The sequence below is a fragment of the Phocoena sinus genome, chromosome 10 (assembly GCF_008692025.1).
Source record: "Phocoena sinus isolate mPhoSin1 chromosome 10, mPhoSin1.pri, whole genome shotgun sequence".
Taxonomy (NCBI): domain Eukaryota; kingdom Metazoa; phylum Chordata; class Mammalia; order Artiodactyla; family Phocoenidae; genus Phocoena; species Phocoena sinus.
Window position 1 is genome coordinate 99680068 of NC_045772.1, and position 25154 is coordinate 99705221.

Below are 25154 nucleotides of genomic sequence, written 5' to 3' on the forward strand. Positions count from 1 at the left end.
CCCCGGGTGCCCGAGAGCAGGAGAGCCTCATCTGTAAGCGCAGGGCCATCCGGAAAGGCTGACCCCAGACTGCGGCTCTCCCACCCTCAGGCCTGGGTCAGCGGCACGAGTTCACGGGCTCAAGCACAGCCCAGGGAGCAACGGGGCAGCACGGTGGCCATACTCACTCGTGGGACGTTCCGGCGTGGCCCGGCAAAGCTCCTTGCCAAAACTGAGGAGACAAAAGCACAGAGTCAGCAGAGCCCAGTGTGTGCGGCCAGCGGCGTCGAGAGAGAGATCGGGCAGGGGCTCAGCTGGAGGGCGAGGCCAGGGCCTGGGCCTGGGCCTGGGAAGGGTGCCTGCCTAGAGCCAGGCAGCACGGCGTCCCCGCGAGCGCTGCAAGGACCTCCAGCCTCTGGAACGCCTGCCGATAAGGGGCTCCCAAGAGAAGCCCCCAGGCTTGCAAACACGGCACGGCACTCGTCCCCTTCCTCGGGGACAGATGCCTCGTGACAGTGGCACGCAGGACTCTCAAGAGATCTGGAGTCAGGCACCCTATTGAGACTTGAGTGCCCGAGTCACGGGTGCACTCGTTTGTCCCGTCGTCCTGTCCACTCAACGCCCTTCCGGACTAGCGGCCTCTGGACACACTCGGAAAAATGCTGGACGAGAGCCTCCCCGGACACAGGGCCTGGGGCGGTGCGTCAGTGCCAACAGCCTACAACACCCTGGGAGGACTCAGCCCCGGGGAGGAGGGGCCTCTCTGGACTGTTCTTGGAGCGGGACCCACGTGGCCACGGCCAAGAGACCCATTCTCTGTTTAAAATTCGAGAGGACTTTGTTCCTGGACATCAGCCCTTTACCTGGAAGGAGCCCCTGAGGGCGGAGGGGGTACGAGGCTGAGCTGGGGGCGGGGCAGAGCGGCTCCTCAGAACATGCCGGCGCCGCCCCACAGCCCGGCCTCAGCCTCCTCTTCTGTAAATGGGGCCAACTCTGCAGAGCCCCCAGGTGGCCGTGTGACGGGGCGGCTGCACCCTTGTCACTGCCGAGGCCCCCAGGAGGGCGGTCCCGGCGACTGCATGGCCCCTCGGTCCTTGGTCTCTCCTTCCCCGGCTCTCCTGGCCCGAGAGGACTCAAGTGAGGACTCTGGTGTGGCCGGTGCCTTGCAAGGGGAAGGAGTGAGAAGGACGGGGCAGTCCAGCCTCCGACTCCAGGCAGCCCCACTTACCCCTGAGACCGCCGGGTAGCCTGGGCCCCGGGTGAGGGCCATTTTACTGTGGAAGGCTGTGGCAGAGATGATCTGGGCGGACGACATGGCAGCCATGCTCTGCAGGGCCTTGTCCTTAGCTGCCTGATCCTGGGGAGACATCGAGGGAGGCCTCAGTGTGGGCACCGTGGCAGGTCGGGAGAGGCGGGTCCAGCTGGTGACAGGGAAGTCAGACCCTGGACTCGGCCCTGGGACCAGGCTCACGTTTCTGCAGGGCTGGGAACCGGTCCTGCGACTTGAATAAGTCTCTCGGTGGCTCTGATCACCTTCCTCATCCGTCAAAGGGGCACATCACTTGCCCTGCCAGTCTCATTAGGGTTTAAAGAGACTTTGGAGGCCACCTGCCAGACCATGGCTCTCCTGTCACCAACCTCAGGGACACAGGGACCACCCAGGTCTTGCTCACCAGGGGTGGCTGGGGCCTCACCTGGCCCTTGGGAGACAGTGCATGAGTATCTGTTGGGCAGGGGTCATCCTCGGCCACATGGACGGTGACAAGGGACGGTCTCCTGTGGCCCCCGTCTTAGCCCTGGCCTGTGGATCTCTACTGTACCACGGGCACCCATGGCTCCCGAACCTTTTACGTGCCAGGATGCGAATACCAATTCTCTGCCCTCTGTGGGTCCCAAGACCCCTCCAAAATGGGTTCACCCGCAGAGGCTCCGAGCAAACAGCAGTACGACCTGCTTACAATAACAACAGTCATAATACGTGGCTACTACTTGTATTCGCCAGTGGTCCCCCATCCTGAGCTCTCCAACCCCAAAGGTCTTCAAAACCAATAAGACAACATACTGTATGTCAGAAAGCCTAGTGGGTCCCAAAGAAGACCACGCATACAGACTGAACAGCAAGGATTATTCAGTATGGGTAGCACTATTGGAGACCAAAGGTTGGTTTATGTCAACTCGCGAGCTCTGATTAGAAATTCTGTATCTTTAGGATGAATTACTTTTTAAAAGGGAAAAATAAGTGGGCCCTTTATTTAATAATCAGATTGGTGGAGCCAAATCTGTCCTGAGTAATAAGCAAGTTAATTGCTGAGGGAGGTCCTTTCAGCCCACAGCTGGTTTTGCATATGACGTCACTCGCCCGGTGGGTAGCATCACCACGGCGTCAGGCCCGACGGGTCCAGGTGGTGCGCCCGGCATCCTGCGCGATGAGTTCTGGAGCCAGGCCCTTCCACTCGGCTTCTCAGGGACCCCTTACGCTCATGGGGCACACACGAGACGGCCCCCAGAAGGTAAAGAACGCTGTCTCACTTTGGTTCTGAACATCTCAGCACCCCCGTGAGGCTGGCAGGACTCGTAGGCTCCCCATTTTAAGATGAAGAAACTGAGGCTCAGAGGATTTAGGGGACTTGGGTGTTGACAGGGGTCACGTGACAGTAGGCCCTTAAGGTCCGTCCGGGATGGCACATCCATGACCTCTGACCTCTGCAGGCCCGGGGGGCTGAGCAAACCAAGGAGGGGGCACATCAGGATCTGCCGGCACCCATCCTCAGCACAGAGGGCCCGGGAGGCCGCGCTGAGTGGTGGGACTCCCCAGCCCACTGTCCTTTTGGGGCCAAACTTGGGCCTTGCTCTGAGGCTGTCTCTGATAACCAAAGCATCGGGTTGTCTCTCCCCAAGGGCTCTGCTGATGTCGGGAGGGAGATGCCATACATGCCCAGGCCCGCTCCCTCCAGGACACGAAGGGGGCGGCAGGCCACGCCCCAGGAGGCCCACAAGCCTCTGTTAACAAGTGCAGTGGTGGGAGGGCAGAGAGCTCCAGCCCTGTGTCGGCAACCTGAGTCCCTTCCTCCCGATGGCCAGTCTAAACGAACGGCCAGGGACCAGCGAGTGGGACAGGAATCAGGTGGGAGTGCGGGGTGACATCAGTGACCAGGCTTCTGAATTCTGCGGCTGGAGGGGACCTCAGACACCACCTTGCTCAACCCTGTCATTTTACAGGCGGGGAAGCTGGATGGAGCTCGAGGCAGGTGGGCGACATGGCAGAGGGCCCACGGCCCAGGGCAGAGCCAGGCCAGACCAGGGCTGTGACCCGAGGACTTCTACCTGACCTTGCCATCCACCAGGGAGCTTAACTACACTGGGCCCCAGACCCTCTGGAGAATATGACAAAATCCTCAGACCAATCTTCCCCGAAAAATGCATGAAAATGTGCATGTTATTGAAGGGGTCCATGGCTCCCCCTGAAGCCTGTCCAGCGGTCCACAGAAGCTGTTCCCAGCCCCACGTTAGAGCCTGTGGACAGGGACAGGTTCAGTTCCTCGAGCACACGTGGGCCGTACAGCCGGCCCCCACGGGAATGCAAAGCTCCCCTCGATGGCTCTAAACAGAACCCTGGACATTCAGCTCTCCACCCGGTCCCCTACCAGGCCCTGGTGAGTCACAGGCTGACCAGAGCGGGGAGTGAGGGGCAAGCGGGCTGCAGGGCTGGGGATGTCCGGGCACACATGTGCCGGCCTGAGAGGGAGAGACCAGCAGCTGCGGCCCAGCCAGCTGTCCCGGGGACAAAGGAGCAAGGGCTGGGCCACAGCTGTGAGGGGCGGGGGACAGCTGGGCTGATGTAGGAGGAAAGGGGCCTCCTGGGAGTTCCCACCCACGCCGTCAGAGCCTCCAGCGTCAGGGTCACGGACAACGGGGCCAGATGGGGCCTCCATGGTCCTCTAGTCCAGGGGCTTTTAAACTGGGTTCTGGGATGCTTTCGGGTTCGAGAGTCATGGGGACTGAGAGGTGACTAGCACGAAGGGTCCCTACCCTGCTTCTCGCCAACCTAGCTTTGACCAGAGTAGCTCCCCTGATAACGGATCGGGGTGATATTTAATTTGGGAGAAAAACGAAAGGGCTTCCACTGCTTTAAAAAATGTTTGTGGGGAATTCCCTGGCGGTCCAGCAGTTAGGACTCTGTGCTTTGACTGCCGAGGGCCCAGGTTCAATCCCTGGTCGGGGAACTAAGATCCCGCAAGCCGCATAGTGCGGCCAAAACATAAAAATAAAATTAAAATGCCTGTGATTTACTGGTCTCAGCCCCAAGTGCTGGCTCCTCCTACCAAGCAGCCATAGACTCTTCTGTTACACCCACCGTGATGGGTAGCCTGCTCCCTCCCAGGGTTCAGCCAAGGGCCCCTGGGTCCAGGGTCCAGGAGGCCCGAGTCCTGTGGCGAGGGGACTCCCAACCAGCGGCTGGCCCCCCGTGTAGCAGTCGCCTGTTGGCAGACAGGCCTGCAAGGTGGGGCTGATCCAGGGAGCCCCACCAGCCCTTCCCGCAGCGTGGACCCCACCCTGCAGGCCTGCCACCCACAGGATCTGGGTGATGGCAGTAAGGGGCCACACGGTCCGCAAGAAACGGGGTCTGGAGGGCAGTCCTGCTGCTCTAACCGTGGGACTCAGGGTGTGCCCGGTTCCTCTGGGCTGCAGTGGGCAGGGAGCACAGCGGGAGACCGGCCTGTATCACCCAGGATGCTGTGAACCCGGCCATTCACACACAGACACATAGACACGGCCCCCAGTCAACGTCCTCTGTGCAGGTGGGAGAGAGGTTACAGGCTGAACCCCACTTTCCTCAGCACTGAGAAGCTCACTGGCTCCACACGTAAGCAGCCAGCCCCCAAACCCAAAGGAAGACTTTTCCTCCTGGGAGAAGAGCCCCAGCCCCGGGAGGCTGGCCCACCCGAGCCCTCCCGCTGCGGCCCTGGCCTTACCTTCAGCTTGGCCTGGATCTCGCGGGCTTTGCGCCGAGCCAGAACCTGGATGTGGCTGGACACCTGTGGCGGGAAGAGGGGTTCCTGTCTCCCCGACGGCCGGCTCCCCTGACCCTCGGCCCTCCACAGCCCCCCATCCCATCACAGACTGAATGGACGAACGCATGAATGAAAGGATCAGTCACTGATGGGACCTCGGTCCCACCCCTCCCAGTTAAATACAAGTGCAGTCGGATGGGGAGGGGTCTCCTCCCAGGCGATGGCAGAAGGGACCCCAGGGAAACTGACCATCTGTGGCACACCCAGCAGAGGACCCCTCCCAAGCTGGCCCCCAGAGTCCACACCCAGTCCTGCGGAGGGCCGGGCCCACCCTGGGAGCCGACCAGTGCCAGGGTACCTGCCCCAGGGCCCACCTGCTTCCTGGTGCGGGTCTTCCCTGTCCGGAGCTTGATGTAGCGGGCGATCAGCTCATTCCGACCTGCAGAGACGCCAACATCCACTCAGCGGAAGGACCAGGACAAAGACGGGCGAGCTCAAGGGCCCCTCACCCGCCCTCCCCAACCTGAGCGGCACTTGGGGTGAGGATTCTGCGGGGCCCCTCCCGCCCTCCTGAGATCCCAGGGATCTCCCAGCAGCAAGGGGAAGCCGAGGCCTCTCTGGGGGACTGCTAACCTGAGAGCAGGGTGACAGGGCTGTGGATCTCTGGCCGGTGGGCGCACAGCTCGGAAAGCCCCCTCAGAGCCTCCCCCACCGCAGCCTGGCAGCCTCCTCCTTGGCCCTTCCCCCGGGCAGCTCCCACGGTCCCCACCACCTCCATTAATGAGCAGGACCTGACAGGATGTCTGCCCTGTCTGTGGGCAGCAAGGGGGACGGGGGACGCAGGTGCCAAGACACAGAGTGTCTCCAGAGAGGAACCCGTGGCCCTAACCCGGACACAGGGAACCCAGCCAAGCACAGCTCCACGGCTCCAGCTAGACCGTCAACGGGTCACATGCGTGCTTGCTGTGGGCCCGGCCGCCTAGGGGTGATGCTGCAGGATCCCCCAGGACGACCAGGCCCCATGTCCTCCCTTAGCGTAAGTGAGACCAGGACAAGGGCTTCTCTGCTTTCCAGAGCTCACCCCCCGGTGGAGGAGAGAAGTGTGCCCACGTGATGGCCCTGCGCCCGTGTCCGACGGGACCCTGCCAAGTGCTCAGAGGAGGAGGGGCCAGCTCAGGCTGGGCGGCCAGGTGAGCCTTGAGCTGCATTGACCACGGGTAGGATTAGACCATAAAGAGGGCACTGGTGGGGAGAGGCAGAGCGAGAGGGTTTGAGCGGGAGTTATTACCTGCTTTCTCCACCTTCGGGACCTGCCCTGTCCTGCTGGGCATGGCTGAGCCCAGAGGGCCGCAGCAGTGGGAGTGAGGGAGCTGCTGATGCAGGGAAGAGGCGAGACAAGTGCGCTGTCAGCCACCTGGGCTGTAACCAGAGAGCACGGCCAAGGCCATATGGGGCCCCCAGCTGACCTCTCCCCACTGCCAAGGCTGAATCAAGAGGCCACCCTCAGAAATCCTGGTTCAAGATGGCGGAGCAGAAGGACGTGCGCTCACTCCCTCTTGCGAGAGCACCGGAATCACAACTAACTGCTGGACACTCATCGACAGGAAGACACTGGAACTCACCAAAAAAGATGCCCCACATCCAAAGACAAAGGAGACGCCACAATGAGACGGCAGGAGGGGCGCAATCACAGTAAAACCAAACCCCATAAGGGCTGGGTGGGTGACTCACAGACTGGACAACACTTATACCACAGAAGGCCACCCACTGCAGTGAAGGTTCCGAGCCCCACGTCAGGATTCCCAACCTAGGGGTCTGGCAACAGGTGGAGGAAATCCCAGAGAATCAGACTTTGAAGGCTAGCGGGATTTGATTGCAGGACTTCGACAGGACAGGGGGAAGCAGAGACTCCACTCTTGGAGGGCACACACACAGCAGTGTGCACATCAGGACCCGGGGGAAGGAGCAATGACCCCATAGGAGACTGAACCAGACGTGCCTGCTAGTGTTGGAGGGTCTCCTGCAGAGGCAGGGGGTGGCTGTCTCTCACCTTGAGGACAAGGACACTGGCAGCACAAGTTCTGGGAAGTACTCCTTGGCATGAGCCCTCCCAGAATCCGCCATTAGCCCCACCAAAGAGCCTGTAGCCTCCAGTGCTGGGTCGCCTCAGGCCAAACAACCAACTGGGAGGGAACCCAGCCCCACCCATCAGCAGACAAGCGGTTTAAAGTTTTACTGAGCTCTGCCCACCAGAGCAACACCCAGCTCTACCCACCACCAGTCCCTCCCATCAGGAAGGTTACACAAGCCTCTTAGACAGCCTCATCCACCAGAGGGCAGAGAGCAGAAGCAAGAACTACCATTCTGCAGCCTGTGGAAGGAAAACCACATTCACAGAAAGACAGACAAGATGAAAAGGCAGAGGGCTATGTACCAGATGAAAGAACAAGATGAAACCCCAGAAAAACAACTAAATGAAGTGGAGATAGGCAACCTTCCAGAAAAAGAATTCAGAATAACGATAGTGAAGATGATCCAGGAGCTCGGAAAAAGAATGGAGGCAAAGATCAAGAAGGTGCAAGAAATGTTTACCAAAGACCTAGAAGAATAAAAGAACAAACAAAGAGAGATGAACAACACAATAACTGAAATGAAAAATACACTAGAAGGAATCAATAGGAGAGTAACTGAGGCAGAAGAACGGATAAGTGACCTGGAAGACAGAATGGTGGAATTCACTGCTGTGGAACAAAATAAAGAAAAAAGAATGAAAAGAAATGAAGACAGCCTAAGGGATGTATGGGACAACATTAAATGCACCAACAGTCGCATTATAGGGGTCCCAGAAGAAGAGAGAGAGAAAGGACCCAAGAAAATATTTGAAGAGGTTATAGTTGAAACCTCCCTAACATGGGAAAGGAAATAGCCACCCAAGTCCAGGAAGCGCAGAGTCCCAGAGAGGATAAACCCAAGGAGAAACACACCGAGACACATAGTAATCAAATTGACAAAAATTAAAGACAAAGAAAAATTATTAAAAGCAACAAGGGAAAAATGACAAATAACATACAAGGGAACTAACTCCCATAAGGTTAACAGCTGATTCCTCAGCAGAAACTCTACAAGCCAGAAGGGAGTGGCATGACATATTTAAAGTGATGAAAGGGAAGAACCTACAACCAAGATTACTCTACTGGGCAAGGATCTCATTCAGATTCGATGGAGAAATCAAAAGCTTTACAGACAAGCAAAAGCTAAGAGAATTCAGCACCACCAAACCAGCTCTACAATAAATGCTAAAGGAACTTCTCTAAGTGGGAAACACAAGAGAAGAAAAGGACCAACAAAAACAAACCCAAAACAATTAAGAACATGGTAATAGGAACATACATATCAATAATTACCTTAAACATGAATGGATTAAATGCTCCAACCAAAAGATACAGGCTCGCTGAATGGATACCGAAACAAGACCCATATATATGCTGTCTACAAGAGACCCACTTCAGACCTAGGGACACATACAGACTGAAAGTGAGGGGATGGAAAAAGATATTCCATGCAAATGGAAATGAAAAGAAAGCTGGAGTAGCAATACTCATCTCAGATAAAATAGACTTTAAAATAAAGAACATTACAAGAGACAAGGACACTACATAATGCTCAAGGGATAAATCCAAAAAGAAGATATAACAATTTTAAATATTTATGCACCCAACATAGGAGCACCTCAATATGTAAGGCAAATGGTAACAGCTATAAAAGAGGAGAGCGAGGGGCTTCCCTGGTAGCACAGTGGTTAAGAATCCACCTGCCAATGCAGGGGACACGGGTTCTTGCCTGGTCCATGAAGATCCCACATGCTGCGGAGCAACTAAGCCCGTGTGCCACAACTACTGAGCCTGCGCTCTACAGCCTGCGAGCCACAACTACTGAAGCCTGCGGGCCTAGAGCCCGTGCTCCGCAACCTGTGCTCCGCAACAAGAGAAACCACTGCAATGAGAAGCCCACGCACCACAACGATGACTTGCCCCCACTCGCCACAACTAAAGAAAGCCCTCGCACAGAAACGAAGACCCAACACAGCCAAAAATAAATAAATTAATTAAAAATAAATAAATAAACAGTTTTGGGAATTCCCTGGCAGTCCAGTGGTTAGGACTCGGCACTTTCACTACTAGGGCCTGGGTTCGGTCCCTGGTCAGGGAACTAAGATCCCACAAGCCGTGTGATGCAGCTGAATAAATAAATAAGAGTTTAAAAAAATATAAAAGAAAAAGTTTAGGCGCCTGGAAGGGGCCCACGCAGGTGAGGGGCCCCGAAGTGTGAGCCTCACTGACGTCACAGGAAATCCGACCTCCCCCACAGAAGGGCAGGCAGGTGGAGAAACTGAGCCCAGAAAATCCCACTCAGATGGGCCACCGGCAGACCTAGGGCTAACACCCGGGTTTGAGTCCTGGCTCAGCCACTTGGAAGTGGCACAGGGCCTGGCGGAGAAGGTGATCGGTCCACAGGAAGTCCCCTCCCAGTCCGGACGGGCCTCCTGGCTGGACGCAGTGGCGTGTACTCTGTAGCACCCGTTAAACAGCAGCTGGGAGGCCCCTGCCCAGCCCCGGCCGAGACCCCTACTCCACATGTCACAGGTGACCCCCATGTCACGAGGACGGAGCCCCCGCCCAGCCCCGGCACCACCTCTGTCTCTGCCACAGGGTCCAGGAGCTCTGCCTGCAGACAGGCCCTAGGCATGGCCCGGGCCCTAGGCACGAGGCCAGCAGTGGGGTCACAGGAGCCAGACCCAGGGTCCCAGGCTGGCTCGGCTGTCTTCGTACGTTGGAAGTCGTGCTTCTCTCCTCTCGGGAGAGGCCTCCTCCTCTCCCTTGCAGGCCCCTCGGACCGTATTCCAGCCAGGCCCGGCCTGCTGCTCAGCAGTGGGGGATCCCCTGGGTGGGAGTGGAGCCCTGGGTTTCTCTGGGTGTCTGCAGCCAAGGGGGGCAAACAGCTCCCTTCCTGCCCCCTGAGGTCCTCCCGAGGTCAACCCGGCCATTCAACTGCCTCCAAACCAGCTGGCCTCTAATCCAGGCCTTATACAGACACAGGGAGCTGCTGTAGTTTCTTTCACTCTCGTGGTAACAGTAACAATAATGACCGTCTGTGGAGCACGTACAGGCACCCGTACAAACAGAGTGAACACGGTAGGCTTTACGTGTACGCACACGTTCGTCCTCACAACAGCTCGTGCAGCTGCTCTCATCTTCATTCTATCCGCAGCGTGGTCCTAGAGTCTATCTCCTAACTTCTCTTTAACACAGGATTGAGGGGATGGACCAGGGGGCACCAGGGGTCCTAGCTAGCCTAAGCGAGAAGAAACTAAGGCCCAGAGAGGGAAGGTGATTTATTCAAAGTCACATGGTTTATTACTGTCCCAAGCCCACAGGAACGTCCGTTTCTAAGGCCACACCCAGGGCTTCACAATGGCTGCTTTTTCCCCCACGGATGTCTCCCCTGGCTGGGCTGGGAGTTTCTTCTGCCAGAGACCATTCTGCTCCGCCTCTCTGGACCATCCACACCCCTCCCACCCCTGGCCGATTCCCTGGGTCTCTGCGTGAAGTAAGTCCTTAGTGATGTCTCACTGCTCCTGGCCCTGACCTGGCCCTGGCCCAGGTCCTGCAGGGAGAGCCAACGATTTGGACCAAGAGCCGGTCCGCCTGTTTTTGTTTTAATTTATCTATCTGTCTGTCTGTCTGTCTGTCTATCTATCTATCTATCTATTTAGGCTGCACCAGGTCTTAGTTGCAGCATGCATGCGGGATCTAGTTCCCCGACCAGGGATCGAACCCAGGCCCCCTGCATTGGGAGCACGGAGTCTTACTCACTGGACCGCCAGGGAAGTCCCAATGCCCATGTGTTTTCACTCTCTCCTGGACAGCGGTACTCAGAGCCGTAGGAGCCAAAGTGCCCTGGATGACTGAGACGCCAGGAGGCTCCCAGAGCTGGGGGAGAAGCAGAGAGATGTAAGGAGTGTGCAGAGCCGTAAAGCCACAGTGAAGGCAGCAAAGAGCGATGGCAGGGGAGCTCCCTGGTGGCCCAGTGGTTAGAATTCCGGGCTTTCACTGCCATGGCCCAGGTTCAATCCCTGATCAGGGAATGGAGATCCCGCAAGCCACACGGCGTGGCCAAAAAGAAAAAGAGCAACAGCAGGAGGAAATGAGTAGAAAATCCAGGTGAGCTGGTGGGAAGGCAAGAGCTGCATCCTCGTCCCAGCTCTGCCACCAGCTGCATAACCCCGGGCCTCCCACCCTCTGGAGGTTGAGATCCCGGACCGGGGCAGGAGGCCAATCTGGACCACGTGGAGGCCAGCTGGGCAGCTGGGCATTGCAGTGTGGCAGGTGGCCTTGGCCAACCCCAGAGAGGGCCTGGGTGGGACTGGAAAGGACACCCCACCAGACTGTGGTCCATCTGTCAGAGGACATGTGTCCAAAGCCCCCCAGCTCACACCCACAGCCCCACCCACCATGGGCTGAAGGCGGGGCACTCCCAATGCAGGGTCCACACAGAGTGACGACCCGCCCTTCTCCAAACCCCACACCCAGGGTCACACGTGTCCTGCCAGCCACCCCAGGCTCGCTCTCCCTCAGTCACACAGCAGCATGAAAACCCCATCTGCTAAATCCTGTCTGGGACAGGCCTCTTCTGTGTCTCATTTCCTCCCAGTACCAGCCCTACCCCAGGGCCGTAAACATATTCAGCGTTTATGCCCTTTAAGAAGGGTCATCAAAGACAGTTGTTTTGCTAATATTGTTGATAAGGTCCTATTAGAACTAAAGCTATTAGTTTTCAAAGTTGAAAAGGGCATGAGCTTCCCGCAGGTAGACAGATCTTCGCTTCAGCAGAGGCCTCACAGGGAGCTCTTTACAGCAGCTGACATTTCACCCCTGCAGGCAGGGCTGGGGAGGAGGCCAGCCCCACCAATGCCCACGGCCTGGCCTGGGGGCACCCTGGCTAGGGATCAACTGAAGCTATAAACACCTGCAGCTGGAGGAGAAGGCTATTTGTGGAGAAGAAACTTTTCAGGCCTGACATCCGAGCTGTTACCACCATTGTCCCTGGAGGGCTCTGAGGCTTCTGGTGAAATCCTACGCCATCTTCAAGGCCACTCCGCCTCCAGCCCTGGTGCACAGGGTCTGTGCCTCCCTGGGCTCGAGTCATTTGAGCTCCTTAAGGGCAGGAAGAGGTCCCCTCCAGCTCTGCAGCCCCATGCTGTCCACTGGTACCGCTCGCTCGTCCCAGCAGCTACACTAAAGATGGTGTCTTCTTTCAATTAGTACATGAAAAGATGCTCGACATCACTAACCTTAGGGAAATGCAAATCAAACCATGAGATACCACCTCACACCCGCTAGAACGTCTACTGAAAAAAATAAATAAATAACAAGCGTTGGTGAGGATGTAAAGAAATTAAAACACTTGTACGTTGCTCGCAGAATGTAAAATGGTGGAGCCACTTGTGGGAGATAGTCTGGTAGTTCCTCAAAAAGTTAAACAGAATCACCATATGATCCAGCAATTCCACCTCTAGGTATATATACCAAATAACTGAAAGCAGGGTCTCAAAGAGATATTTGTATACCCAGGTTCATAGCAGCATTATTCACGATAGCCAAAAGGTGGAAACACCCACATATACATCAATAGATAAATGCATCAACAAAACGTGGTCCATCCACACAATGGAATATCATTCAGCGATTAACAAGAAGAATGAAGTTCTGACAGAGGCTACAACATGGATGAACCTTGAAGACATTGTCCCAAGAGAAATAATCTAGACGCAGAAGGGCAAGTACTATATGATTCCACTACTGTGATGTACATCTACAGAAAGTAGATCAGAGGCTACCGGGGCCTGCGGGGAAGGGGGAACGGGGAGTTAGTGTTTAATGGGTACAGCTTCTGTTGGGAAGAACGAAAACATTCTGGAGAGGACGGTGGTGACCACGGCTGCACAACAGTCTAAGTGCACCTAATGCCACTGAGCTGTGCACTTACAAAGGGTCATATGGTGCATTTTAAGTTCTTCATATTTTCCCACAAAATATATAAGTTGGGCTTCCCTGCTGGCGCAGTGGTTAAGAATCTGCCTGCCAATGCAGGGGGACACGGGTTCGAGCCCTGGTCCAGGAAGATCCCATGTGCTGCGGAGCAACTAAGCCCGTGTGCCACAACTACTGAGCCTGCGCTCTAGAGCCCGCGAACCACAACTACCGAGCCCACGCGCCACAACTACTGAAGCCCACGTGCCTAGAGCCCGTGCTCCACAAGAAGAGGAGCCACTGCAATGAGAAGCCCGCGCACTTCAATGAAGAGTAGCCCCCGCTCACCGCAACTAGAGAAAGCCCGCGCACAGCAGCAAAGACCCAACACAGTCAAAAATAAAATAAATAAATTTATTTTAAAATATATATATATATGTAATAAACAAATAAAACCAAAACCCCGCAAAAGGTAGTATCATTATTATCCCCATTTTTCAAATGGGGACATTGAAGCTGAGAAGAGGTAAACAACCTGCCCAACTGGCCACTGGACGGAGTGGATGGGAACAGAGGCGCCCATCGTCAGGCCTCCAGAAGCAGGACGCCAGGGCTCCAGGCCAGAAGAGGGACACGAAGCACAGGGCAGCGGAGGGCCCAGGACCACGGTGAGGAAGGGGCAGCAGAAGCTCGGATGAGGCTCCGTGACCTGTCCCATCGCCTCAGTGACCAAAGCCCGACCTGGTCCAGCCCCTGCTCAGCCTCTCGTTAGCTAGTGACTCACCTCTGATGGTCCCTTATCACAACATTTGCCCAGATCCCCACGGGGACCCCCAAACCCAGCAGGCAAAGCCCTGCCTCTGGACCAAGGCTCACTCCCCACCGCCTTCCTCTGCCTGGCCAAGCTCCACTTCCTCCCAGAAAGCTTCCAAGGTAAGCCAGCCCTCCGCTGACTGGCTACATACAACTTAAGGGCCCTCAGTTTACTTTCCAAAGATGTTCCTCCTGTCTCTCCTTCAACCACGCAGCCACAGAGAGCAGAGACCACGGCCCCAGCCCGGCCTGGTCCAGAGTGGTGCGGCCCTCGATGAGGACCGCCCAACGGCTAACAGGAAACGAGGCACCAAGGAGACAAGGGAGAAAGGAGAGGGCAGAGACGGGAGATTCAGAGCAACCTCCAGGAGAGCCAGGGCCCTGGCAGGCAGAGGGGAGGAACGCCCAGAGCAAGACAGAGCCAGCCCCGGGCCGCGGGCAGCCGGAGGGGGAGCCAGGCCGCCCGGGCCAGACGGGAGCCACGCTCACCTCCTGCCACCTGCCAGGGGGGCAGAGCCAGGCTGGGCGACGAGGTCAGAGAGACGGGCAGTGCCAGGGCGAGGGTCACACGGTGACAGGGCAAAACCAAAGGCTGCCATGAGCCGGGGAAGGCAGGGAGGCTCAGTGCGGATCTGTCCTGCGCCCGCGTGTCACCTGCATGTCTGCCTGGCCCTGGTGGGTGACCCTGCTCTGGGTGTGCGGGGGCCGAGCTGGGGGCAGGACTGACCCCTTGTCCTCAGAGACTCCGGGGCTCAAATCCTCCTCTGGGCAGCTTGCTCTTCCTGCCTGAGGCCAGCTGCCCACCTGGAAACCAGCTGAGGCCACTGATGTGGGGCGCAGGGGAGGGTAAGGACCAGGGTTCTCGGGGCACAGAGGATGGCAAGGGTGGGTCCCTGAGAGAAAGAGGGGTGGTGAGCAGCCTGAGGGAGACCAAGTCTGAGCCAACTTGGCGGCTGGTCCCTCTACCGCCCCTCCCCCGCCCATCCCACACCCGGAGCTGAGCTCAGAGCTATATATACCCCCCAGCAGGGCTGCTCCGCTCTGCCGAGCCCCCGTCCACTCCGGCAAGGCCCTGCCTTGGCTCTGCCCCCGAGCCGGTAAGACGAGATGGGGCTAAGCCAGCGTCTGGACCCCAGCGGGACGTGTACTCACGGAGGACAGGTGCCATGGGGGCTGGGTCGGTCGCCAGACTCCGCGGGGCGCTCCCCGGTCCCCCTGTCCAGAGCCTGACCCACCTGAGCTGGGGCCAAGCAGGAGGCAGGCTGGCTTCGCAGAGCTCACCAGGGCCACTCGGGGTAATGGGGAGCGCTGACCACTGCCCCACCCGGCCCCTGCTCCCACTTACTACCTGAGCGACCCTGGGAGAAGCTCTTGGCTTCTCTGAGCTTCTCTCTCTGCATCTGCACAGGCTGTCACCCCTTCCCCGTCACTAAGAGGCTCCTGGCCTCGGCCCCTCCCCGTCTCTCAGCACAGGGAAGGAGAGCCGCAAAGGACGCAGGCAAGGCCAGGACAGTTTGCCAAACACTGTTTTCATCTTGCTTCCCTCACTCAACGGCTCCCCTCCTGCCAAACACAGTTCCACCCCAAGGCCTGCTGGAAGTGCACAGCCTTGCCTTTCCCAAACCCTGCTTCAGTCACAATCGCCAGGGGCCCAAAGATCAAGTCTCTTAACCCCTATACCTTCCTATGTGAATACGGATAGAAATATCCACCCTTAACGACTAAAACAAGCGAAGCCACCCAAATGTCCATCAACTGGGTGAACCGATAAACAACCATGGGGTCTATCATATGACGGAATGTGACTCAGTCTTCAAAAGGAAGGACTTCTGGGCTTCCCTGGTGGCGCAGTGGTTGAGAGTCCACCTGGCGATGCAGGGGACACGGGTTCCTGCCCCGGTCCTGGAGGATCCCACATGCTGCGGAGCGGCTGGGCCCGTGAGCCGTGGCCGCTGAGCCTGCGCGTCTGGAGCCTGTGCTCCGCGACGGGAGAGGCCACAACAGTGAGAGGCCCGCATACCGCAAAAACAAACAAACAAAAAAAAAAAAAGGAAGGACTTCTGACACCTGCTACGACACGGAGGAACCTTGAGGACGTGATGCTCAGTGAAACAAGCTGGACACAGAAGGACAAATACTGTGTGACTCCACTTACATGAGGTCTGTAGAGGAATCACAGCCATAGAGACAGAAAGTGGATGGTGGGTACCAGGGGCTGGGGGAGGGGGGGTGTGAGTGTTTAATGGGGACAGAGTTTCAGTTCGGGAGGATGAGAAAATTCTAGAAACGGATGGTGATGATGGTCTCACAACAATGTGAATGTACTTAATGCCACTGAAAAATGGTTACAATGGCATATTTTACCACCACACACAAAGAAACAGCTGGCCCACGGCGTCACTCACACACCGTCTGCTGGCTCTCCACGGTCAGCACCTCCTGGGCCTTCCCCACACGGCAGCACCCTCGGCTTTCTCCCTATGCTGAGCGCCTCTTGCCCACCTGTGTTTGCCAGACCATTTGTCCCCTTAAAGCAGGAAGAGGAACCCTGAGAGGCGCCTGGCCACTGATCACCGCCCCACCCAGGGACAGGACAGCTCTCCAGCCACACCCGGGACCCGCCCTACACACCCCTCCCCCTCACACCTCAGCTCCTGACCAGCACGCACCCCACTCCCCACCAAAGCGGCGGGAAGAGCCCAGGATACCAGAGCCCCCGCCTGCCCAGCTCCAACAGCAGCCCCACCCCGGACACACAGGTGCTCCATACACGGCGGCTCTCTCCTCCACGAAGCTTCCGTAGGGACCAAAAGTAAGAAGCAAGCATTAGAGCAGGAAGTAGTTAAGCAGGGAGGCCTGGGGGGCCCGACCCGGGGCGTGGAGGCCCACAGAAGTGGGGCCCCAGCAGAGCCCCAGCAGAGGGGCTGGTAAGGAGGGATGAGAGCTTTGACTGCTGACCAAGGAGCAGACCCAGGGTCTAGCTCGAGAGGACCCTGCTTCCCCAACAAGCAGGAGAGAAGGAATCCCTTGGCCCTGCAGGGAAGGTGTAGGTAAAGGATGAAGTGGGCGGGGCTGTGCAGCTCCACGACTCCCTAGACCAGTAACTAAGCAGATTTGAGTTTGGTCCATTGAATTGCGTTGCTGTCCCCCCAACATTCACGTCCACCCAGAACCTCACAACGTGGCCTTATCTGGAAACAGGGTCTTCACAGACGTAATGAGTTAAGAGGAGGTCATACTGGATTAAGGTGGGCCCTAAATCTAATGATTGGTAACCTCTTACAGGTGTCCGTGTAAGAGGAGGACACACAGAGACACAGAGAGGATGGCCATGTGACAACAGGGTCAGAGATGGGAGTGATACAGCTACGAGCCAAGGACACCAAGGGCTGCCATCTGCCACCAGAAGCCAGGACGGAGGCACGGAACAGATCCTCCATGAGGAACCAACCCCCAGGGACCCCTTGAGTTCAGACTTCTGGCCTCCTGACCCACGAGGATACATTTCTGTTGTCCAAGGCACCCCTTAAATTTGTGGCAATTCTTACAGCAGCCCTCGGAGATGAGCTGGGTCAACCCCCATGGGCCCCCCATACAGCTGACAAAGCATCTGCGCTGGGGGAGGGGCACCCGTGTACGGGTGGTCGCCTGGCCTGGAGCCACCTCATGGGGGGGCAGACGAGACCCTCTGCTGTCAGGGGCTTCAGCCAGTCAGAGACCCCCTCAGCTGCCCAAGACCCACGTTTCAAGCTGAGGGTCCTGGCGGGCTTTCCAGTGTCAATGGGGGCTGACCTGAGCCTCTCAACAGCCGTTCAGTGTTCGTTTTGCTCCCCCAGATACCCTCTCTTCCATCCAAAAGTCAACACAGCCCCGGGTAGACCGCTCAGTCCTTCCCACGGGGCTGCTGGACATTGTGTCTCTGTATGTTTCCATCCTCAGCGGCTCAGGAAGACTTAGCCTTACCTGATGGCTCTCGGCTGGAGGGGAACGTCCCTGAGGGAAGGGTCCTCAGCCTCTCCGGGGACATGCCTGTCTGCCTTGTGTACAGTTACATGTGTGCTCACCCTCACTGAGCTGTGAGCAGGGTCTAGATCTGCCCCACCCTGCCTGACACACAGTAGGCTCCTGCATGGGGAAGGGAGGGAGGGAACGAGCCAGGACGGCCTTCCTAACCGCCTACACAGCCAAGGTGGGAAGCTGGGAGAAGATGAGGCATTTGCCTGGGGGATGGCTAGAGGGATTTACCCAGCCTGCCCCGGGGGATGTTCTACCAGTCTTCCAGTACCCCATTCTCACCATCCTCCACATCCACCCAAAGACGTTTCCTCCGAGGCCCTCCCATCCCTTGGGAGCCCAGGACAGAGTAAAGCAGCGTCCACCTGGGAGGAGCCCCAAGAAGTCACCTCCCTCGGTCACTCGGCAGGAGCGCGGTTGCTGTGCTGAGGCTGTTGCCAGGCCTGGACCGTGAGTTGGGGGGCGCTGCTGGCCAGGCCCGACAGCCTCCTTACCATACATCTTGCCTTCGTCTGAGAGGATGATCTTGCGCCGACCGCAGGGCGGGTAGATGGCCAGGGCCTCCTGGAAGCTCTGCTCGATGTCGGGGCTCCACACGCCCTCTGCGTCATTGTCGATGGGCTTGTCCAAGGCCTGGCTGCCCCCAGAGACGTTGCTCCCCTCGGGGGAGTTGGGAGAGCTCCACTCGTTGGAGGTAATGGTGCCGGCCGTGCCCTCCAAGGCTCCGCTTGGAGGAGCGCCCGTTGGACCTGTTTGGGCAGAAACCACGGCATTGGTGGATGAATGTGTGGGCCAGGGTTGGGGTGGGGGGACCCAGGGAGCACCACCCCTGAACCAGGTGCTCCTCCTTTCCTGGCGATCAGGGCACAGGACCTCAAAGGGAAAGGCCGGGGATCCCAGGGAACAAAGAGTGAGGTGGAAGATTTGGGGTGTCAAGGGCAGGTTATCTCCCATCCATAGACCTCAGCTTCCCACCCTGTCAAAGGAGCTCAATGACCAGGCTCCCTCTTATCATGGCTCTAAGAACCCAGATGGAGCTGAGAAGTTGGAGACGAGGACCAAGTGCCAGGGATGCTCTACATTAAATCAAAAAGGGGCAAAAGGATGCAAAACATTGTACACCGTGGGTGGGAACAGAAAATGGGGCAACCGCTGGGGAAAACAGTATGGAGGTCCCTCAAAAAAATCCAAATAAGAGCTACCATATGATCCAGCAATTCCACTTCTGGGTATACACCCAGAAGAACCAAAAGCAGGGTCTCGAAGAGATTATTTATACACCCATGTTCACAGCAGCACTATTCACAATAGCCAAGAGACAGAAGCAACCCAAGTGTCCATGGATGAATGAAAGCATAAAACAAATGTCGTATCTGTACACAGTGGAGTATATTCAACCTTAAAAAGGAAGGTTGAATAACATGGTTGGACATGTTATAACATGGATGGACTTTCAGGACATTATCCTAAGTGACAGAAGCCAGTCACAAAAGACAAATACTGTGTGATTCCATTTATGTGACATCCTTAGGGTTCTCAAAGTCATAGAGGCAGAAAGTAGAACGGTGGTTACGCCGGGCTGGGGGAGGAGGAGGTGGGGAGTTGCTGTTTAAGGGGTATAGGGTTTCGGTTTTGCAAGATGAAAAAGTTCGGAGATGTGTTGCACAACAACGTGGATATACTTTTTTTTTTTTCTGTTTTAAGTTTACTTTTTATGTTTTATTTTAATTTTTACGGAAGGAGAGTTGATTTACAACGTTGTGTTAGTTTCAGGTGTACAGCAATGTGATTAGTTAAACATATACATAGATCCACTTGTGAATATACTTTTAACATTACTGAACTATACACTTAAAAATGGTTAAGATGGGGCTTCCCTGGTGGCGCAGTGGTTAAGAATCCGTCTGCCAATGCAGGCGACACAGGTTCGAGCCCTGGTCCGGGAAGATCCCACATGCCGTGGAGCAGCTAAGCCTGAGTGCCACAACTACTGAACCTACACTCTAGAGACCACAAACCACAACTACTGAGCTCACGCGCCACAACTACTGAAGCCCACGCGCCTAGAGCCCATGCTCTGCAACAAGAGAAACCACCGCAGTAAGAAGCCCACGCACTACAACAAAGAGTAGCCCCCGCTCGCTGCAACTAGAGAAAGCCTGAGCGCAGCAACGAAGACCCAATGCAGCCAGAAATAAATAAGTAAATAATTTTATTATTTTTTAAATGGTTAAGATGATAAATTTTGCACCATAAAATTATGGTTTAATCTCAACCATAATTAAAATATGAAACATGCAAAGTAAAATTCAGATCGCCATTCTCTTACTCCATCCCAGCTCAGGCTCTTTTCAGAGGAAGATTCTAGCCCTGGCAGATTCTCACATGTTGGGGATATGGCGAGGTTGAATGGCTGGTACCTCCAGAAGGTGACAACACCTTATTCTAGTCACTAGCATGAGACAAACCCAGTGATCTCTTGGCTCCAACTGTCCAAGCCGTGAATTTCTGGACATGATTCTCAGGAGTTTGGGAAGAAGCAGTACATACTAGTACTCTTAAGGCAGCTTTTGGATTATGAGTACCAGGTGGGTACCATTTGCCTCCCAAAGCCCTCCCAAGGTCCCAGCATCCCTCCTCTCCCAGCCACCAAGCGCATCTGCATAGGAGGACCCCCCTCCCCATCACACATGTCACCCCCTCCCCCGTTAGCCATGAGGAGCAGTGTGGTCCAGCAGCCCAAACCCAGGGCCAGGAATTGAAACACGAGCTCCCATCCACTTGCATCCAGGACCCTCTGAGATAAGACCTCCCCAGAGTACCCCTCACTTTCTCTCCCTTCCCCAGGCCTGTCAGAGGTACACATTGTTCACAGATAGGTGGGTATGAGGGTGACCATGGTCAAGTTCACAAGGAGGAGCTGAGTGGGGGGCAGCACATCCTGGGAGGGGTTGGAGGTTCCAAGAAGCTTGCCCTGGCTGCTGGCACAGACATGCAGTCGGAAGGAAGTTAGAACCACTGAAATTCGAAGTATGAAACCTAACCCAATCCTCTCAGCTTGAGGATGGGGACACTGAGACCAGAACGGCCCAGGGACGTGCCCGAGGTCAGGCAGCAAATCAGTAGTGTAGCTGCGTCTGGATCTCTGCCCTCCAGGGTCCCAGGTCTTTTAGCATAACAAATGTCAACTTCCTCTCTGTGGCCAGTTAAAATAAGTTTTTCCTGAAGTGTGTCTGAGGGGGTCACTTGATCTGGAAGAAACTAGCATATTCTCTACCAGAAATTCTGGTCTTGATCCTATTGTGAATGTTGAAACATTTTTCTGTACCTTCCAAAACAAACTTCTTTAAAGAGTTCCTAACTTTAATTTCTGGCAATACAGTAGATAAGATGGTTTTTAAAACTCACTCTGTAAAAGAAATCTAGAAACGATAAAACATAAGAAGTACACTTTTAAATACATAGCTGACTTCAGAAGAAAGTAAAGAGGCCCCAAATGAGACAACTCAAACCTATAACAATAGGCAGATGAGCTGTTACTACAACCCCAGGAAGCAGAGGCTGAAGCTGATCTTAGTAATGAAGACACTGGGTTTTAGTGGCCACCCGGAGACCTTACACCTGAGAGACACAGGGAGGTTGGAACTGCGAACAATACCTCAATCCTCAGAGAAAAGGTAGACTACTCACAAAATAGACTAGGAAGATCGCCTGTCTTGGCCTAAGCCCTAGGTATAAAAAAGAATTTTCTTTCCTAAGAATTTGTAGCCAAGGGCCTGCCTTTAAGTGGATTTGAGATTTGTATTTTATATTACGCAGGAACCCCCAGCCAATTCACAAAAATAAATAGTGATCCCAGGCTGCAAATCTCTGAGAAGACAATCTTAACTCAGACTGCAGAGATCCAAAGACTCGCTCAAGAATCTCAAAATCCAAATTTACAAATTATAAGAGGAAACAGTCCACCATGATCAAGATTTGATGGGATTGGATCCCCCAAGAGCTATAGATAATTGAACAATCAGATAAAACTATTATATAATTGTATTTAAAGTGATTATTGACTTAAGGAATTGGAAAGATGAGAATTAGACACTATCAAAAAGTACAAAGCAGACTGGGAAAAGAACCAAATAGAATATTTAGAAATAAACATTTTAGCCACTGAAGTTAAAAACTCAACCACTGAGAGTAACAGCAAATTAGACACAGCTAGAGAAAGAATTAACAACCTGGAAGATATATCTGAGGACATTATTCATAAATGCGTTAAAAAGAATGAAGATAAAGAGCAAGAAGAACACAATAAGGCAGTTCAACATACCTTCAATTAACATTTGAGAAAAAGTATAGAAAATGAAATAGAACAACATTTGAAAATATAATGGCAAGGAATTTTCCAGGATTAATGAAATACATGAATCCTCCAATTCAGGAACCATACTAAATCCTAACCAGGATAAATTCAAATAAAATGAACAGATATTATAGAGACACTGAAGAATACCAAAAACAAAGAGTAGATCTTAAAAGCATCCAGAGTGAAGGGGCAGATTACCTACAAGGGAAAGATTATCATACTGATTGTATATGTTGATAGTGAACTTGTCAACGGAAAACACACGATAACATCTCCAAATTATGGAGAGAAAAATAACTGTCAACCTAGAATTAGAAACCCAACCTAAATATCATTCAAGAATGAACATTAGGGCTTCCCTGGTGGCGCAGTGGTTGAGAGTCCGCCTGCCGATGCAGGGGACATGGGTTCGTGCCCGGGTCCGGGAAGATCCCACATGCCGCGGAGCGGCTGGGCCCGTGAGCCATGGCCGCTGAGCCTGCGCGTCCGGAGCCTGTGCTCCGCAACGGGAGAGGCCACGACAGTGAGAAGCCCACGTACCACAAAAAAAAAAAAAAAAAAAAAAAAAAAATGAGGATCACTAAGTTTGGCCACACAATACATACACACATGCGAATGCAGAAAAACCACATTTCTGAACCATGAGCTCAGAAGACGCATTTGATACAAGACCCATTCACGGTAAAAACTCTTAGCAAACTGTAGAAACAAAAGGAACTTCCTTAATCTAACAACAGATTTCTTCCCAAAACCTATTGTGATATTTTGATTTATAAGAAGTACACATTTGGTCTTTGTCCTGTTTCTGACACAGAGCCCCCAAAATCCTTGAAATTTCCTAAGTGCCGAGAGCCATAAAGGTATCTTTTGTTACGGTAATGAGGTGCACCTGAGGATGGGGGCTGGTGGCCAGGAGAACCACCCAAGTGATTAGAGGGTGGAACTTTCAGCCCCACCCACCCGACCTCTGGGGAGGGGAGAGAGGCAAGAGTTGAATTAATCACCAACAGCCAACGATGTAATCAACCATACCTCAACAGTGAAGCCTCCATGAAAACACCAAAGGAGAAGGTTCTGAGAGATTCTGAGTTGGTGACCGTGTGCAGATATGGGGAGAGTGACTGCCAACAGGAAGGGCATGGAAGTTCCACGCCCTTTCCCTACGCCATGCCATATGCATCTCTTCCATCAGGCTGTTCCTGAGTTACATCCTTTTACAGTAAACTGGTAGTCTGGTAAGTAAAATGTTTTGAGTTCTGTAAACCACTCAAGCAAGTTAACTGAACCCAAGGGAGGGATTTATTGGAACCTCCAATATATAGTCGGTGATAACCTGAACTTGCAGGGGTTCAGTCTTGTGGGACTGAGCCCTTAACCTGTGGGATCTCACGCTACCTCCCGGTAGATAATGTTAGAACTGAGTTGAATTGTAGGACACCCAGCTGGTTGGTGAGGGAAAAAAAACCCATTCACAGGTTGAAATTGGTGACCAAAACTTTTAATGATTAAACACTAAAAGCATTACATTTAAAGTCAGGAATAAGATAAAGAATGCTGAGTTTCAACACTGAACACTCACACTGTAATAGAAGTCCTAGCCAACACAGTAGAACAGAAAAAGAATTGTGAAGATTGGAAAGGAAGTAAAAGTGTCATTACGCTAAGGAAGGATGATAGAAGATTGAAAAGATGCTACGAACAAATCATTAAAAAGTTCAGCAAGACCAACATATCAAAACCAATTCCATTCTTTTATGCCAGAAATAAGGCATTAGACAACATAATTTTTTGTATTCCAAATACCCCATTCGGAAACCAAAGCCATAATTTATCTAGTAGTGATAAATCTCGCAAAGATTTGTCACTTTACAGAGAAAATGGTAATTTCTTTGAAAGACGTACAATCCCTACATAAATGGAAAGGAAACTGTGTTTGTGGATAGGAAAACCCATCACCAAGAGGTCGAACCTCTCCAGATAAAGCATAAATTCAATGAAATCAGGAATAAAAATCTCACAAGGTTTTCCACAAAACTTAACACTGATTCTCAAAACACACGGAAGCCCAAGACGGTTGTCAAGTCATCTAACTGAGCGCCTTCACCTTGGGTCAGACCCTTCCCATACATGTCTCCCCACGGTTCCGACCTGACCTCTCCTCTTTAAACCCTGAACACACCCCTTGGGTGGGGGCGGGGGGGTCCTCACCCATGGCTTACCCCTCACTATGATTCCCAAACCTGAATCTTCCCTGGGTTTGGACTGCATAGCAACCAGTCACCGATCACCAGACGTCTCCAAAGCTCTTCCAACTCAACACGGCCAAAGTCCCGTCCTTCCACTTGTGGCTGAATCTTCCTCCTGCCCCGTCTCTCAGGAACAGACACGACCATCCACCCAGAAGCCAAAAAAACCGAGGAGTGCGTTTTGACTTTTCCCTCTCATCTCCCATCAGCAATTCACAACCACACCCTGTCTTTCTCTCTTGGAGCCCTAACCCAAAGCTTCCCCAGTGCTCACCTGGACGACCGGGCAAGCCCCATCCAGACTCCATAATCTTTTCACTGCAGCCAGCGATGCTTCTACAGCGCACGATTCTTCCACTTAAAATCTTTCCAGGGCTCTTAAATAATGGGATTTTACAGGGCCCTTTATCCGCTGATTACGGCTCTCCATCCATACCTTCCATCCGTCTGCACCACTCTCTCCCCTCCCTCTTCTCTGCACTCCCCTCCCAAGCCCCAAACTCAGTTGCCCAAATGATACCCCAAAATGCCAAGCTCTTCCCCAGCACAGGGCAGAGCTGCCGGTGACCTTCCTCCCCAACCCCCTTCCCCCGGCCAACTCCTACCCATCCTTAAGGTCCAGCCAAAATCTTTTCTTTTTCTTTTTTTTTTTTTAATTGAATAGCTGATTTACAATACTGTGTTAGTTTCAGGGGTACAG

The 25154-nt window shown here is 54.1% G+C and overlaps 1 protein-coding gene across 1 annotated transcript in view; it reads right to left on the minus strand.

Moving 5' to 3' along the window:
* The window catches only part of TEAD4 (TEA domain transcription factor 4), a gene marked incomplete at its 5' end in the record, with an annotated part of 61998 nt that overhangs the window by 16646 nt on the left and 20198 nt on the right, over positions 1-25154 (minus strand). The window contains 5 exons of the mRNA XM_032646990.1: positions 168-211; positions 1208-1336; positions 4953-5015; positions 5366-5430; positions 18343-18597. Of these exons, the coding sequence (XP_032502881.1) occupies positions 168-211; positions 1208-1336; positions 4953-5015; positions 5366-5430; positions 18343-18597 (556 nt within the window). The remainder of the gene's footprint in view (positions 1-167; positions 212-1207; positions 1337-4952; positions 5016-5365; positions 5431-18342; positions 18598-25154) is intronic.